The following is an 18,073-nucleotide window of genomic DNA, read 5'->3' on the forward strand; positions in this document are numbered from 1 at the left end:
TATGTAGTAAAACACGGAATAAGGTATAAGTTAGACAAATGATTTTGTTTTTAACTGTTTTGCTCCAGATCAGCCCCTCAAGGTGAGAAATCTAGGCGCTCTTTCTCGCTTGCGATTTCCGACAAAACTTTCAAACTGCTTTATCTCGGGAAAGGTGCACGGTAAAAAATATATGTTTTCTCTTTTAAAATCATGTGTGCCATTTCGAAATTATATGCTTAATTTTTTTTTATATTTTGCTTCCTAAAAAAAGTTTTTTTTTTCAAAAATGACCGACTCAAAACTCAAAAGTGTATTTTAATATATTTTTTTCTTTTTTTACTGCTGATGAGTATCGTTAAGTACTACATTACATGAACCTGTGATCGAAAAAGCTACTATTTTTATGTTTAGTAGACTACAGCTACTTAGATACAAATGTAATTAACTACAACTATAACACATTTTATTTTAATGTAGCGAGTACAAACTACTTTTGAAATGTAGTCGCTACTTCGTTACTTTTTCATAAAAGGAAAAAACAAAAAGCGCACGCATTGTTTGAGGTTTGAGCGAAAAAAAATCGAAAAATGGTTTAGATTAAAAAGTTAGATTATAAGGAGGGGCTTATAGCAGCAATTAGCATCGTACTTAATTGGGAGATGATGGGTAAAAAATCCTCCCATTGATAATATTATAGGCCGTTGGAACCGAGGGTTCTTTTTTTTCTGAACAAGAACAAGTGTTTATTCCATTTCTCTCAATTATTTAGAGCACGATATAAGCGATTCTGATTAAGCCAATTTTCAAGGTTAAACACAAGTCATATTGCAATACATTCGGTAAAATGATCAAAAATTTGTTTCAACAACTCTCGTTCTAATAATCCACATTCGTTTTTTTTTTTTTTTTTTTTAATTTTTTTTATTGTACATTTTTAATAGATATATATATATGTATATATTTTTTCTTTTTCAGTCTTTTTGTTTTGTTGACCACGAATTGGAAAACGCTTTTCGAACATACCACGTATATATATTTTTCTTTTCCATTTTCTCAAACGAGAGCTTTCAAATATATTTTCTTTACTTTTTTTCTTTAACAAGTTCCCTTGTTGTTTACGGATGTTTCACTGCTTTTATTTTAGGTGAAATAAACTGTGCATATGTCAATTGATTTTCTTTTTCGTTTCGCTATATTCGCAATGCGAATATTAATTTAAAAGTAACTTGGCGAGTTTGGCGATAAAACATTTGAGTTGCGGGGTTATGAGGTTGCTTGGAGCTTTAGTCAATGAACAGTACAGTTGATGCAATATTTTAAGGCACCTGAAAATATAATTTATGTTTGGGTTTTAAAAGAATTGTATATATTTTTTTAAAGGCTGTGTACGCACTTTAGTTAAAGAAAAAAATATATATACGTATATATATTTTTTTTACATCTAAGTTTTTTTTTTACATCTTAATTTTTTTAGCTGTGTACTGCTAATTGAAGTATAAAATGATACTGATGGCATTTTAAACACACAATAATTTAAACAAATATGTAAATTACAGCATTAAGTAGATACTTCTGTTTCTTTGATGTATCGAATTTGCTGTATCAAAGCACCAACTTAAAAAGCACTAACTTTATTTCTAAGTGAGAAGTAAAAAATTTCGATCTAGAGCTAAAACAAGTCAAATGTTTCAATTGAAGCTAAAAAATTCAATTCAAAATTAAGAGAAAAGTTTAATTTTTTATATTTTCACTGGAAATAATGCTTTTAAAGTTTACCTTGACAAAAAATCAAGAATGATCGTATTTAATTTTCTCATTGTTAAAAGTAAAAACACTGAAGCAAAATGGTCATTCTAGAACAATTTATGTTCACACACAATTCAATTCTGTAGCAAAAAATGGAAAATAAATTATTTTTTATTCATTTATTAAATCTGAAATTATTGTTACATTTGCTTGGAATTATTTTACGTACTGCATACATTGGATTATAGTTAACTAAATAACCTCAAGAACCATGGGAGGGGTCCGGATCCCCAGGGCCCTACCCTTGTATGCTTCACTGACATTGACAGATGCATCGTCACTGCAAGAAATTTAAATGTGAGGTGTTGAAACATTTTATTAAACAAAAAGCAGTACATTTCATTATTATACTTTAATGTGTCTACTGTTTGTTGCTCGAACCACATCTAAGCGGTAATCAAGTTAATTCCATGTTCTTTCTCCTTAGTAAAATTATTAAACACTTTACATTACGTTTTTTCTTCCTGTGATAATTCAGCCGTACATGTAAATTACTTATACTTACACTTATTTCTTGTTAATCTCCGACACAAAAAGGAAAAGGCTTCTAAGTTTGATGTGTCTGTGTATGTGTTGTTGGCACTGTAGCGCCTAAAAGATGGTCCAATTTTGAAAAACAAGTTGTTCAAAAGGAGAGTTGATCGAGAGTGTTCTTAGCTAGGTTGCGTCTTCGCTAAGACGTACCTCACACGAAGACTTCACTCTTCAGCTATTAATTAACGAAGATATTAATTGAAAACCTCCAAAAGGTTTTTCGCGATTTTTGCAGTGAAAACACATTTAAAAATGTTGTACTAAATAAAGATTTTTTTTTTCTGCGTCGGATAGAATGTGTTTGGAACTTCCATGTTATATAGAATTCAAATTATAAAGTTTTTTAAAGCAGACTTTAAATAAGGCTAAGCATTCATTCACGTGATTGGTAACCGAATTCATTGTTGGCCGATTAGGAAAGAAAACGCAATGATATGAAATTTTTATCTGTTGCCAGATTCTATTGTTTACCAAATAAATTTCTTGTAATTGATTTTTAATAGTACAAGGCTAAAAAAGGATTTTCAGTTTTTCCATTTGAATCTGCATTTGCCACTCAGTCGGGGGGGGGGGGTTAAAATTTAAAAATTTTGGTTAATTGTTTCCCCTCCCCCTTTTGTTTTATAAGGCTAAAAAAAAAAAAAAAAACTCTTGAACCTGTGAAATATCATGGCGAAAACTGCATATTCATCCGACAATTTATTGTTTTTCTATGAATTTCTAAAATGCGTCATGGACTTTTCGAAAGCTTAGAATAATGTGCAAGATTATTAGTGCATATAATTACAACAACAAAAAATGTAACAATAAACAAAAGAAATAATCCGCTCCTATATCCTCCACTCTAATTATATAACGTGTGTTCTGGTTTTAATTACATTCATAATTCTCAGAAATATCCCTGAATGCATTCCTCAAGAGACCAGCTTCTTTCCGTACTCAGTTTTAACTTTTCCCTCCTTCCAGAAGGAAGACCGCTGCCTGTGAACCAAAGACAAATAGTTTACCCCAATGGCACTCTTCAGATTATGGATGTCCAACCGGGAGTCGACAATGGCCATTACAGCTGTGAGGTTATATCCGGTCAAGGGATGCAGCCCGCATCTAGAACATTCCGTGTCGTCGTTCGAGGTTGGTATATGTAGCCACCTGTTCTTTATGGCGAAAGTGATGTCTTTTATCGATCCGAGACGGATACTTATGTATTTCCTTGCGAGTTGTGTTTATTGTTTTTAGAAATACATGAAAATTCAGTATGCCATGGTTATGGACCGTATATGTTAGTTATAGCGCTTTTAGTTGCATATAAATGTGTGTGTTTTTTTCTTGGTCATTATTTGTTTTTGTTTCGGATTAGATCTTCTTGGGCTTCTTAAATACAAATATTTGGTGTTAAGTATTGTGTAATGCAATGATAAAACGTACAGCCGGCCTTTTATTTTATTATAGCATTTTCGTAAATATGTGTTTAACAGAAAGTCACGAAATGAGATCATTAAAACCTGAAAAAAAAATATTTGCATTTTCAACAAATAAAATGCATGGCATATTTTAGATAGTAATGAAATGTTGAACTATTGTCTTAAAAAAAAATAATTACGATTATAAGCGTAAATTTATTGCATGGTTAAAAAAGTATAAATTCATCTCGTGTACTACATGTTTCAGCATTGATTAAGAAAAAAATGTATTGATAACTTACATTTAAATATTTATAAGAAGTTATTTTGATATTGTTAGATAAAGTTGTCAATTTCAGCAGGTGAAGTTTATTGACATTTACAAAAGTACAACATTCGCTAATCTACTATTACTTCGTTTGTAGATTAAGCGAAATAACACAGGGAAGATGTTCTTTGTTTACTTTGATATCTTTTGTTTGAATACCAAGAGTATTTCAATCATTTTCTAAATCAGGTCACTTACGGAACTACAGTAATAAGGTTAATTTAAAAAAAGGAAATAAAAAGAAATAGTTTGTTTATTCCGCGATCAATTACTATCACTGAAAAATACTTATGCATTTTAAGAGTGGAATAAAATTAAAAATCATGCTTGTAAAATAAATACTTCATTTTCATTTTTAACGCCCCCCCCCACCACCCTTATAACTAAATACTAATACTTTGACTTTAAATAATTCTGTGTTTGTAATTTTATCCGCTTTCATGCCAAAGAAGTATAAACTGGTAGTGGTTAATTCGTGGCTGCTTTATTAAGCTTTTCTATTCTGAACTATAAGCGTACATCTGCCTCATAGAAAAATAAGACTTTACTTTCAAATTTTACGGTTCACTTCCATAAAGCGATGTAAAAGTCGTAAATTTGTTGGAGTGGAAAATGTACATAAAAGTTGTTTGTTGACTAAGCTTATCTTTGGAAAACTTATTTAAGCATACGGGTCAATGAAAGGAAGAAAACTTGCCCTCGTAAAACCAAGATACAAGGGAAAAAAATCATATTATCGGATATTCTATTTTTATTGATGCGGTAAATATTAGTTTCGCGCGAGTACGAAGTAGAAAAAAAAAAGAACAGTAGATAAAAGAATTGAAATTTTAATTATTTGCAAAACATTAAAACTGTTGCAATATATAGTTGTTCTTTTTGAGAAGAACTGTATGAATTTAGTCACTATACTTAAATTATTGCCTGATGCAAATGTTTGTTTTGAGTTATTAATTGCTAAATTACGCATTTTTTTATTATAATATGTCTATACCCTCATCAATATTACAATAGCATAAAAGTAATAAATATTCTATTATATTAGAAAAATGTAATTGTTTCCTGTTGTTAATCGACATATGTTTCTCATTATAGGCACATGGAGTAGTGGTTATTTTACAAAATAATGTAAAGTTGAGCCCACTTATTAGAATATCGGTTAAAAGAATAACCCGCTTAATATAATATTTTCAATGTAAAGTGATATTTTGATCCCGGTTAATTGAATATCCCACTTAGTAGAGTATTTTTCGTGGCAAATGGCTATTCCGTTAAGCGGATCCGACTTTATAATGCACGATTTCACAGTAAAACTAATGAATGATTGAACACTGAAATACATTTTACATAAATTCCCTCTTATCGTTTCTGATGAGTTGTTTACAAGCTTTTTAAGATAAAATGAAATATTTCAACTGGGCGGATTGCTGTGCTATTTCATTCAACTACAAGTCTTTTCTTATATTTATTTTTTAATTTGCATTTACCAACAGCGTAAATGCATGAAACGTTAAATTGTAAAATGAACCGTCCTTACTTTTTGGCACTTATGTTGAAATTGTCAAATGAGACAGTGAGAAGCAAATGGGTGTAAGTTGAAAAATTATAAATTTGGAGATCACCAGTATCAATGATTGGTGAACCTCTCTTCTGTCTTGGGGCAAGAAATAGTACTAGTAACCCTGGTAGGTTCTGTTATGCCGCATGAATTAGAAAAACTTTTCAATGAAAGTCTACCCAAGATCTTATCTTTAAACGCGTTTTACTCAAAACTTGAAAATGTACACGTGCATCCCTTTGCTTATCACAGCCTCAAATGGTATAAGCTTAGACCAGCTTTTCAAACCCATATCATGTCGAATCGTAGACAAGAAGTTGCTTTTTTTTTTATTGCTAATGATTGGTTTCCGTTTTTTTTTTTTTTTTTTTTTTTTTTTTTTTTCCCGGCAATGCGTTTTTATAAGCACCAATAAATTATTCTTAACGTTAGACTTTTCTCAGACTTTCAAATTTGTTTCTTTTGCGTTTCTTGTAATGACTTTCTCTCATTTTTTCAGTGTGTTTGAATGTATCTAAAATTTATTACGTATAACGCTTTTTAATCGTCTATTGTTTAAAGACAAATTTGCATTAGGTAATGTTCACTTTAATTTTACCATCCGCACTATGGTTCAACACGTGTTTACGAATAATGAAGCGAAAAGTGCGGAATTCTGTAGGATGCCTGTGACGTGCATAGCGCGTAGACCGTTCGAAATGAAGAAATTTGGCACAAAGTTAGTTTGTAGCATGGGGATGTGCACCTCGAAGCGATTTTGCGAAAATTCGAATTTGTTCTTTTTCTATTCCAATTTTAAGAACATTTTCCGGAGCAAAATTATCATATGATGGACAAATAAATTACGAAGTTATCATGACGTGGAATGGGAGAGTGAATGAACATAGCCAATTGGCGAGAAATTTGTCATCTATTATTTGTAAATATACAGGCGAACCGAATGATCTTTTAATTATCAACTATAGGCAAAGCCGTGCGGGCACCACAAGTTGAACATTAAATCATCTAATTCATTTTTGACTGCACAATACTTGCTTGATCACTTGTATCATTATAAATAATAACATTTTCTTTCAGCTGGACCAAAGCTTGCAAGTTTTGCTTTTAGAGACAATCTTCATGAGGGTATGAGAACCGCTGTCACGTGTATAGTCCTGGCCGGAGATGGTCCTTTGAACACCAGGTGGCTAAAGGATGAGCGTCCAATCACAGAACAAGAGCTTAACGTGAATATTTTACAGGAAGATGATGGTTTTATATCGACCTTGACATTTAAAAATTTAACCTACAAGCACAACGGAAATTACACTTGTGTTTCTACAAATGATGTTGCATCTGGTTTCTATAGCAACACTCTTACCGTCAAAGGTACACTTCATTTACTTTTGGAATAACAGGTAGTTCATTTGCTTTGAATGTATTTATTTTACTTTCAAAATACTTAATTATGTCTGGGAATATTAATAGTAAAATCATCAAATGCACTTAAAGTAAAACCATCAGTAGTAAAAACTTTGTCACCAATAATTTTTGGGAGCCCCTTTATCTATCACACAGCCATGTAAAACATTTATCAAGAGCATTTTTATATTGTAACGGATTCGGTGCGACTTCCACTTTCTTGAAATGAAGACACAGTTCTTAGTAAAAACACAGGAAATTTATTTACACTATGTACAGGAAAGATCGTCAACAACTACTAAATTAATCATCAGTAATTAAGCAAATATCACTCAACACCGTAAACTCAACGGTTACACACGTATTTACTTCCAAATACGAAAACAACACAGCGAAATGCTTCGCTATAAACAGAGCTAATACACACTCTCAGTACAAATTCTCAATCGAAACTCACTTTTTATCCATCGCTAACGGCTTATATACACACCGAAAAGAAATCTCTCAGATATTCCACACGCTTCTGGAAAATAGTAGACCGTTATCAAATTTTATCAATGAACAAAAAGGAAATAGGGGGGTCGTATACTTTAGCCATATGAAAAGGGGTTGTATATTCATTACGGGAAACTATTTACAGGTTACGTTACTACAATAATTACTATTTACAGGATTTGTAACATTGCCCCCTTCCTAAGGACTGCACGTCCCGGGCAGTACAATCCCCAGAAAGGGTGCCAAACTTCTATCACAAGTTTACAAATATACACATTAATTAATAACTAACAGATACAGAAAACACAATAATAACAAGAAATATTACTAAACATTAAAAGCAAAAATTATCCACAACTTGTATGTTATCAACCATGGTTGTTTACGTAATGCTCATGAACTATGGCCATAGTATGGGGCTAACCGATCATAACGTACAACCCTAGGTTTTGCATTAGGTGATTTTTGGATCCTCACTACGACGTCATTTAGTCGGTTGAGGACTTCGTAGGGTCCATCCCAATGCGACTGCAATTTGGGTGACAGACCTTTCCGTCGGATGGGATTCCATAACCAAACCTTGTCGCCTTCGTTGAATTCATGTCCAGTAGACCTTGTGTCGTATCGGGTCTTCATCTTCTCCGCCGCGATGTTGATTCGTTCTCGTGCGAAGTTATGAACGTCTTCCAACCGAGCCTGGAGATCCTGGATGTACTCCTCAGGCGATGAAGGCGCATCCGGAGGACTAGACCGAAGACGAGATCACAAGGTAGCCGAAGCTCTCGTCCGAAGAGCATCTGAGATGGGGCAAATCCGGTAGTCTCGTGGACAGCACTGCGGTAGGCCAGCAGGAACAAAGGTAGCTTCTTGTCCCAATCCTGTTGATTTCTGGATACCATAAGCGAGAGATTATTCAGGATTGTGCGGTTAAATCTCTCCACCTTGCTGTCCGATTGTGGGTGTAGTGGTGTTGTCCTAGTTTTCTCAATTCCGAAAATTTGACATAGGCCCTTAAACACAGCAGAGATGAAATTCCTCCCTTGATCGGAATGAATCTGCAAAGGTGTTCCGTATCTCGAGATCCAATGTTGGACTAGTCTCTGCTACGGTGGTAGCCTCTTGATCTGTAATGGGATATGCTTCCGGCCATTTGGTGAAGTAGTCGATGGAAACAAGAATGTATTTGTTCCCATCAGCAGTTCTTGGTAGAGGACCCAGGATGTCGATCCCAATTCGTTCGAAAGGAGCTCCAACGTTGTACAGATGTAGCTTCCCTCTGCTTCTTTTCTTCGGTCCTTTACGAGCAGAACAGGTGTCACAAGAATGGCACCACTTCTCCACGTCATCCTTCGCCTTGCTCCAGAAGAAGCGCTCCCGAACTTTATGGAGGGTTTTCAACACACCAAAATGTCCTCCAGTCGCACTACTATGTATTTCTTTCAGAACCTCTGAAATCCTTGATCGGGGAGGTAGTAACTGCCACCTAGACGTTTTGCCGTTATCAGATTCCCATTTTCGGTACAGTACGCCGTTCCGTAAATGGAGTGAATTCCATAAAGCCCAGTATCTTTTTGTTGCAGGACTAAAGATGGAAACGTCCTGCCAGCTAGGTCGCCGACTGTCACTTTCCATGAACTCCAAAATTTAGTTTTATGTCGGGGTCTTCAAGTTGATCTTTTCGAACTTGGTCGTCACTCCATGAATCAGGTTCTGATGATATTGGAGTCACTGTCACCTGATAGGCGGTAGGGCTAGTCGTTCCATACTGTTTCTCGATTCGGGAAAATTAGTGGCAGTTCTCAGGACAGGGTCTCCTGGATAAAGCGTCAGCATTACCGTGAGATAACCCTTTTCGATGCTTGATCTCCATGTCATATTCCTGGAGCCGCTGTATCCATCTGGCTATCTGACCTTCCGGATTTTTGAAGTTAAAAAGCCAAGTTAATGAGGCATGATCTGTCCGAAGCAGAAATTTTCGGTCGTAGAGGTAATGATGGAAGTGTTCTACAGCTTTCACTATGGCCAGTAACTCCTTTCTGGTGACGCAGTAATTTCGCTCCGACTTTGATAAGCATTTGCTCCAGTAAGCGATGACATGTTCATTGCCGTCAATTTCTTGGGACAAAACAGCTCCGATGCCCTCGTGGCTCGCATCAGTGTCCAGGATGAAGGATTTTTCCGGCTGAGGATAGGCGAGGATAGGCGTTGATGTTAAAGCCTCCTTCAGTCGTAGAAATTCATCTTCATATTCTTTGGACCATTCAAACTTTTGCTTGCTCTCCGTCAGCTTATGCAAAGGTCGTGCAATGATGGAAAAACCCTTTACAGACTTCCTGTAGTGCGTGCAGAGCCCCAGGAAACTTCGCAGCTGATGGATGTTTTCGGGACGACTCCAACTCTTGACTGCCGATACCTTTTCTGGATCGGTTTGTACACCTTCAGAAGAGATGATGTGACCAAGGTAGTTCACTTCCCGGCGGAACAAATTACATTTGGACGGGCTTAACTTCAGATTGGCTTCCTTAAGCCTCTGCAGCACCTTCCTAAGATTTGCCAGATGTTCTTCGAAACTGCGTCCCACGATGATGATATCGTCTAAGTAGACCAGACAGGATTCGTAGGAAAGTCCTCTTAACACTGTCTCCATAAGACGCTCGAACGTAGCTGGTGCATTGCAGAAGCCGAAGGGCATCACTTTGAACTGCCATAAGCCTTGTCCAGTTGTAAACGCTGTCTTCTCTCGGTCATCAGGGTGTATCTCAACCAGCCAGTAGCCGCTCCTCTAGTCCAGGGTCGAAAACCACTTGTGTCCGGAAAGAGTGTCCAAGGTGTCGTCTATCCGTGGAAGAGGGTAACTGTCTTTCTTGGTGATTTCATTCAGCCATCGGTAATCGACACAAAATCTGGTGGAACCATCTTTCTTTCGGATCAAGACGATGGGAGACGCCAAAGGACTGGATGAAGGTTCGATTACATCGTTCTCCTTCATCTCTTTCAGGAGGGTCTCAACCTCTTCCTTCTTGGCGAACGGTAGTCGTCTTGGATGCTGTTTAATAGGGAGGTGTTCTCCAGTGTAGATCCTATGCTGCGTTAAATTCGTCCTGCCCACATCCTCCGATGTAGATGAAAACAGATGCTTGAAGTCCTCCACCAATTGTTCCGCAGCAGTTCTTTGATCTTTCGATAATGGCGCACTCCCAATTAACTTTGATGTCAAGGACTCAGAAGACACAGTCTCGGGGGAATTGATTCTTGTAATGATGCAGTTTACTGGAGTACAAGTTGCCAACACTTCACCTTTTCGGATATTCCTTGGCCTTTCACTCACGTTGGCGACTCTCACAGGAATTACATCCTTAGAAAGGTCCACAAGCGTAGATGCTACCAGCACTCCTTTTAGATTATTGTTTAGGTTAGGGTATTCAACGAGTCCAAATCGAAAACTATTGCTTTCTTCAATGGAGCCAGATATTAATGATTCTGACTTTGAGGGAATCGATAAATCTGTTTGGGCTATTATTTGATGAGCGGATTTTACATCACTTTCAACGTTGAAGATGGCTATGTCTTCTCTCATCGACTGCAGTTCATTAGTCTTGAAGTCAAGGGTGAAGTCATACTTCTTTAAAAAGTCCAATCCGAGAATGAAGGGGTCCGTGATAGCAGCAACGAATGCCGTATGATGGTAAGTGGCATTTCCAAACACAATTTCTAAGTTTACTTTACCTTCAATCTCGACCTTGTCACCTGTCACAGTTTGGAGGGTAACGCAGGGCATCGTCCATAGAATGTTGAGTCCAAATTGACGAGCCACATCTGTTTTAATGATTGTAACATTGGCTCCAGTGTCAATAATCAGTTCGCAGGGAAACCCGTTTACGTATGCATAAACAAACAGTCCATTCCTGCCGCCACTCGTCGATGAAATCTGGAAAACTTTAAGATGGGACTCATTCCAATTTGGCGACCTCCGCCCCGCGAGATTGCCAGGCTTAGTTTTCCTGGACCTGCGAGGGAGAGGTGCTCTTCCCTCTGGTTTCCTGGCGAGCTTCACAGTTTCTTCGTAAGTGACCCTCGCCGCCACATTTCCAGCACTTAAGTGATTGTCCATTTTGGCACTTGGGAGCCGAAGTCCTTTTGAGGATTCCTGCAATTTCTTTTATTTGCTTTTCCAGTTCAGCAAAGCGTGACGAAACCGGATCAGACTCATCAGTTTTCACGCTGCGGATTGAATGGCGATCCTTGCGGGTTGCTTGCTGGGCGGCCTCCAACTTCATCGCATACACAACAGCAGAACTCAGGTCTTTGACATCCGCCATCCGTTGAGCTTTCTGGATTTCCGGATCTCGAACCCCGTCGACGTTGTAGTTGTGTGCCAGGTTGTCTCGAACATCCGCTGGACAGTCGCAAAAAGCAAGATGAGACAGTCTCTCGACGTCCGCCGCTAGCTCTTGCAGGGTTTCCCCGGTTTTCTGGAAACGGGACTTCAACTGGAGTCGGCTGAAATCATTCTGGCACTTCTCACCGAAGCGAAGCTCCAACGCAGATGTGAGGGCGGCGAAATCCAGGCACTGGCTGTCCGGAAGGGTCTGAAGAATGTCCGCTGTGTCACATCTCAGGGATGCTGCAAGATGGCAGGCCTTGGTAGCAGAGTCCTATCCGTTCGCTTCCGCCACTATTATGAATTGGGTCTTGTACACCTGCCACGAACTTTTCCCATCAATTGTGGCCAGTTTAATGGACGGTCGAGCAACAGATGTGGGAGCGCAAAACTGTACAGAGCTACTTTTTGCGGTCGCCAATCTCCTTTCCATGTCTTTAATTATTTCTTCCTTAAATGAAGTAAATTTCTTATCTTCGTCTTCCAACTTATTTTCCACATTGGCGATACGCTCTTCCACAGTATCAAATTTTTCTTCCAGAGCATCAACTTTATCTCCCATGGCGATTAGTTGATTCTCCATCATGGTTTTCATCGACGTTAAGTCACTTTTTATTTCATCTTGACTTGTAGTAATTTTAGCAGTTAAATCACTATTTAACTGTTCTTGGTTAGTCGCCAATTCATTTTTCAACTGTTCTTGGTTAGTCGCCAATTCATTTTTTAATTGTTCTTGGTTAGTCGCCAATTCATTTTTTAATTGCTCTTGGTTAGTCGCTAATTCATTTTTCAATTGTTCTTGATTAGCCGCCAATTCGTTTTTCAATTGTACTTGATTTGCAGTCAATTCATTTTTTAATTGGTCTTGATTAGCCGCAATGTCATTTTTTAATTGTTCTTGATTAGCCGCCATATCACCCTTCACAGAGTTGATTGCGGCAAGAAGTTGTTTTAATTGTTCATCCATTGCGCGAGTAATCACCATAAAGTCCAAATTCAAAAAGTCTTTATCAAAAAAATGTCCAAAGTTACATTTACTCCAAGAAAGTCCAGAAGAAGTCCCTGTTCGGGCGCCAAATTATAACAGATCCGGTGCGACTTCCACTTTCTTGAAATGAAGACACAGTTCTTGGTAAAAACACAGGAAATTTATTTACACTATGTACAGGAAAGATCGTCAACAACTGCTAAAATAATCTTCAGTAATTAAGCAAATATCACTCAACACCGTAAACTCAACGGTTACACACGTATTTACTTCCAAATACGAAAACAACACAGCGAAATGCTTCGCTATAAACAGAGCTAATACACACTCTCAGTACAAATTCTCAGTCGAAACTCACTTTTTATCCATCGCTAACGGCTTATACCCGAGTAGCATCAACTCATCGGCCGATGATCGGCCGTTCATCGAAATCCGATCAAACTTTGATCGGCCGATGATCGGATTCCGATGAGTTTTCATCGGAAATTGCTCCAATATGTCTCATCGGTAATAGTAGAATCCGATCATCGGAATCCGATGAATTTTGCTCCCTATACCGATGATATTTGGAGCAATATACGAGCAGTGCTGTTCCGAGGCGATGAATTTTGGATGAAAATACGATGAAATTTGGAGCAATATACGAGCAGTGTCGTTCCGAGGCGATGAATTTAGGATGAAAATACGATGCGAAGTAGTAACAACTACGATATAGGGACAAGTAGGAGGAAAAAAAATTAACAGTGGGAAGAAAATTTTCGGGAGGGGTATTTTCGGATGACGTCATTTGGGACAATTACTTAATATATATTATTTTTTTAAATAACTTGTTTAATTAATTTCTAATTTAACAACTTTTGATGAGCGTGATTCGTGAGTTCAATCTTAGTCGCTTTAAGCGGGAATCGAACTCTAGAGCCCTCTGGAATACGAGATTCATATGCTAACCACTAGACAAGTTATGCTCTCTCCAAAGTGGAAATTAATGTATTAAATCGAAAATCATTTGTGGCGCCATCTATCGGGTGGCAAGGCCATGACAGATTTCTGAACGGAAAGTGAGAATTCAAGGAATATACTTATATATACTTATATATATTATATATATATTCATTCAAGGAATATACTTATATATATGGCGCCAGCTAGTGAAGAGTCGGAGTCGATCATTTTGTCCGCAAACTGAGTTGGAGTCGGTAATTTTGGGAGTCAAATTGAAAGGAGTGGAATTGTTTTGGAGATAGAGAGAAATCATTCAAGAGCCGGAGTCTCATTTTGTTCGCAATTCCAGTGAGGTATTTGGCGTTAGAATCGTGGAGTTAAAGTTGAATTGATTTTGCAGCAAATTGGAGTAAATCCTTCCAAAATCCAGGAGTCGGATTCGGAGTCAGTCTCAGTCATTTTTCCTCCGATTCTCAACCCTAAATGTTGATCCGTATAGCCTTACGTTTGATAAATAGTCGGATATTCAAATAATAAAACTTATCCTACTTTAACAGTTGGGAGATTTCCAAAAATTTTAGATTGGGAAAATTTTTATCGGAAAATTTAAGCGACCTACTTTTTTTAAGATGAAATGTAACTCGGCAAATTTTCATCGGAAAATTTGATCGTTACGATCTCTTTTTCCGATGAAATGTAGCTCGGCAAATTTTCATCGGAAAATTTGATCGTTACGATTTCGTTTTTCGATGAAATTTCGCTCGGAAAATTTTCATCGGAAAATTTGATCGTTACGATCTCTTTTTCCGATGAAATGCAGCTCGGCAAATTTTCATCGGAAAATTTGATCGTTACGATCTCTTTTTCCGATGAAATGCAGCTCGACAAATTTTCATCGGAAAATTTGATCGTTACGATCTCTTTTACCGATGAAACGTAGCTCGGCAAATTTTCATCGGAAAATTTGATCGTTACGATCTCTCTTTCCGATGAAATGCAGCTCGGCAAATTTTCATCGGAAAATTTGATCGTAACGATATAGTTTTCCGATAAAAAACAGCTCATCGAAAACCGTTCTCGGATTCTGATCGCAACGATATCAGCGTGCATTACGCGATGAGTTTAGGAGGAGTCGATGATCGGCCGAGCAAAATCCGATGAGTTAATGCTACCTGGGTATACACACCGAAAAGAAATCTCTCAGATATTCCACATGCTTCTGGAAAATAGTAGACCGTTATCAAATTTTATCAATGAACAAAAAGGAAATAGGGGGTTCGTATACTTTAGCCATATGAAAAGGGGTTGTATATTCATTACGGGAAACTATTTACAGGTTACGTTACTACAATAATTACTCTTTACAGGATTTGTAACATTATACTTCTTGGGATCCATACAGTCGAAAAGAGTCCTTTACTAGAGCCGCTATATAGATAGGCCGACGCATCAGCTTAAGTTAAGTCATTTTGGATCGGATCTTTGATTGTTGCGCTCCTAGGGTTACCACAGCAAAATTTCGGATTTCGTCAAATTTGCCGGAAATAATATTTCAATCAAGAAACAATTCACGTGCCGCTAATATTTGCTCGCAGTGAACAATCAGCAAACGCGATAACTCGCCAGAAAAGACAACCACTCAAACAGGCGCTCCGATCCAAAATGGCTGATCTTAATCTGATGCGCCGGCTCGTATATATAGGGGCCTTACCCTTTACCATTGCACTATTGCGACATTGTAAAACTATATCTGACACTAGTAGTTGAAGCTGTATGTGTGGTTAATTCTTATAAAAAAATTCCAAATTAACAAAGGAAACACAGGTATTAACATGTAAACTAAAAATAATTTGAAAGATAAGCATTAAAAATGTATACTCCATTTTATAGTATTATAACTGTTTGTGTAATTGTAAAACTTCCATTTTTTTTTCTTTTTTTGTAATATCAACTCCTAGAGCAATGTAAACTATCGGTGGTTTTACTTTATGTATAGTTATATATTAGCTACTGCTTCTTAATTTTTATTTAATGTATTTATGAATGTATTCGACATAAATGTTTACTTATAGTAGAAGTAGCATTCAAATAAATTATTCAATGCCACAACTATTAAATCTTTAAAAGTTTTTTTTTTCAAATTTCTTTTAATTTTTAGATATAAATTTCGTAAAATAAAATCGAATACAAAACCGTTTACCCGCCAATGTTCCAAAAATGGAACATCATATTTAACTGAAAATTTTCCCAAGAAATAACGTTAAAATAAACAAGTTTTTTTTTTAACACAGTTTAGTCTTACTTCAAAGTATTTTTTGATTTTAAGCTTGATTGTTTATATATTTTCAATTATTTATTGCGATTTTTCAAAGATGCGTGTTTTTTTAGCTTTTTGCAACTTTTTCTTATAAAATTTACCAAAAATTGGCTTTTTCAGAAAATTTGATGATATTTATTATTGTTGTGAAAAATACTTCAATGTATGATTTTAAAATGCTTGTAGAAATGTACAATAATATTTCCAAAAGGTGTACCCTTCAAAATAGCATGTTCCAATTTTGGAACATTGGCGCTTTTAGGGAGTCAAATTTCCAAGAATTTAATCGTTCGACTTCAAAGGGGAAATTTCATTTTCGTTATATATGTTTCTTTTTTCTTCTCATTTTGAATGTACTCTTGTGTAGATGTTGGCAAAACCAAGTAAGTTTATATTTTGAAAGGATATGACGTTTCGTTAGCAAAGAAAATAATAGTAGTCTACTGTTTGACGGACTATATGGCTCCGAATCCACACCTGCTCGGACAGCTGCATTGTGACGTGATGATTAAAAATAATATAAGTGAGCGTTTTATTCTTCATTTTAAATGCAGTTCAATAATTCGCTAGCTTTGTTTTCGAGCGAAACGAAATTCTGTTTGACGTATACCAACTGTTCATAAATGTTAAAAAATGTATACAAGATTTCTTACTGTAGATCAAGTTGTGGCTTATTTAGAGACATTGTCAGATTCGGATTTGTCAGATGTAGATATATGCCAATTACCCCCTGATGAACCAGGCAATATCACTGAGGAAGGAGACATTATAGAAGACGAGTTACAACCTATTACACCAATTGATTTATGTAGACAGGTGGACATTTTTTCTGCCAACTCTCGTGAAAATTTAACAAAAAAATCGGAGGAAGAACAAAGTCTGAAATCATTAGATAATAAAAGTAAAAAGCGAATGAAAATGGAAAAAAAGAAAAAGTTGGAATTATCAGGAAATAAAAGTAGAAAAAAAAGAAAATGGATTTAACATGGGAGAAGAAAGCGAATTTTCAGAAACTGATTTCGTCAGAAAGTATTGAACCTTTTCGACACACATTTCCGAATATAGTGGATTTATCTCCAATTGATTTATTTTTTAAAATTTTACCTTTGCAGTATGTTGAACACTTAGCAAATATGACAAACTTGTATGCATTGCAAAAAGGAGAATCAATAGATGTTGACAGAGATGTAGTCCTACAATTTTTTGGTTTGCTGCTATTGAGTGGGTACCATTCCGTTCCTTCTGAAGATATGTATTGGAGCAGTGCAGAAGATACATATGTGCCAATTGTACCAACAGTTATGCCTCGAAATCGTTTTCGAAAAATAAAAAACAACTTTCATTTGATGGACAACCATGCATTAAAACAAAATGACAAACTTGCAAAAGTATACCCTGTTTACGAAGAATTGTGTAAAAACCTTCAACAATTTGGTGTATTTCATGAAAAATTGAGCATAGATGAATCTATGGTTCCCTACTATACGGTCAGCACTCATGTAAAATGTTTATTAGAGGAAAACCAATAAGATTCGGCTTCAAAATTTGGATGCTGTGCTCTTCAAGTGGATACCCATATTCCATGGAGATTTATTCAGGCAAAAAAGAAGGATCCCCTGATGTGCAATTAGGATCCAGAGTTGTAAGTGATCTATTATCAGTTTTGACTGACACGTCTAAGCATGAAGTATAGTTAAATAACTTTTTTATATCATATGACTTAATTTCTCAGCTATCAAAAAAAAGGTGTACGAGCAACAGGAACAATTCGTGAAAACAGAACTGGCCATTGTCCACAGAAATCCAAAAAAGCCCTTTCTAAAGAAGATCGAGGAAATTTTGACTATCGATCTGATGGATCAGTGTACATGTGCAGCTGGAATGATAATGCAGTGGTTACAGTAGCATCTAATTGTTATTCACATGAGCCATTTGCATCTG

The 18,073-nt window shown here is 36.4% G+C and overlaps 1 protein-coding gene across 1 annotated transcript in view; it reads left to right on the plus strand.

Moving 5' to 3' along the window:
• LOC129222024 (cell adhesion molecule Dscam2-like) overlaps positions 1–18,073 on the plus strand; it is a 121,715-nt gene that overhangs the window by 54,027 nt on the left and 49,615 nt on the right. The window contains exons 7-8 of the mRNA XM_054856441.1: positions 3,289–3,453; positions 6,686–6,976. Of these exons, the coding sequence (XP_054712416.1) occupies positions 3,289–3,453; positions 6,686–6,976 (456 nt within the window). The remainder of the gene's footprint in view (positions 1–3,288; positions 3,454–6,685; positions 6,977–18,073) is intronic.

This window comes from Uloborus diversus, chromosome 5, assembly GCF_026930045.1.
Source record: "Uloborus diversus isolate 005 chromosome 5, Udiv.v.3.1, whole genome shotgun sequence".
Lineage (NCBI taxonomy): Eukaryota > Metazoa > Arthropoda > Arachnida > Araneae > Uloboridae > Uloborus > Uloborus diversus.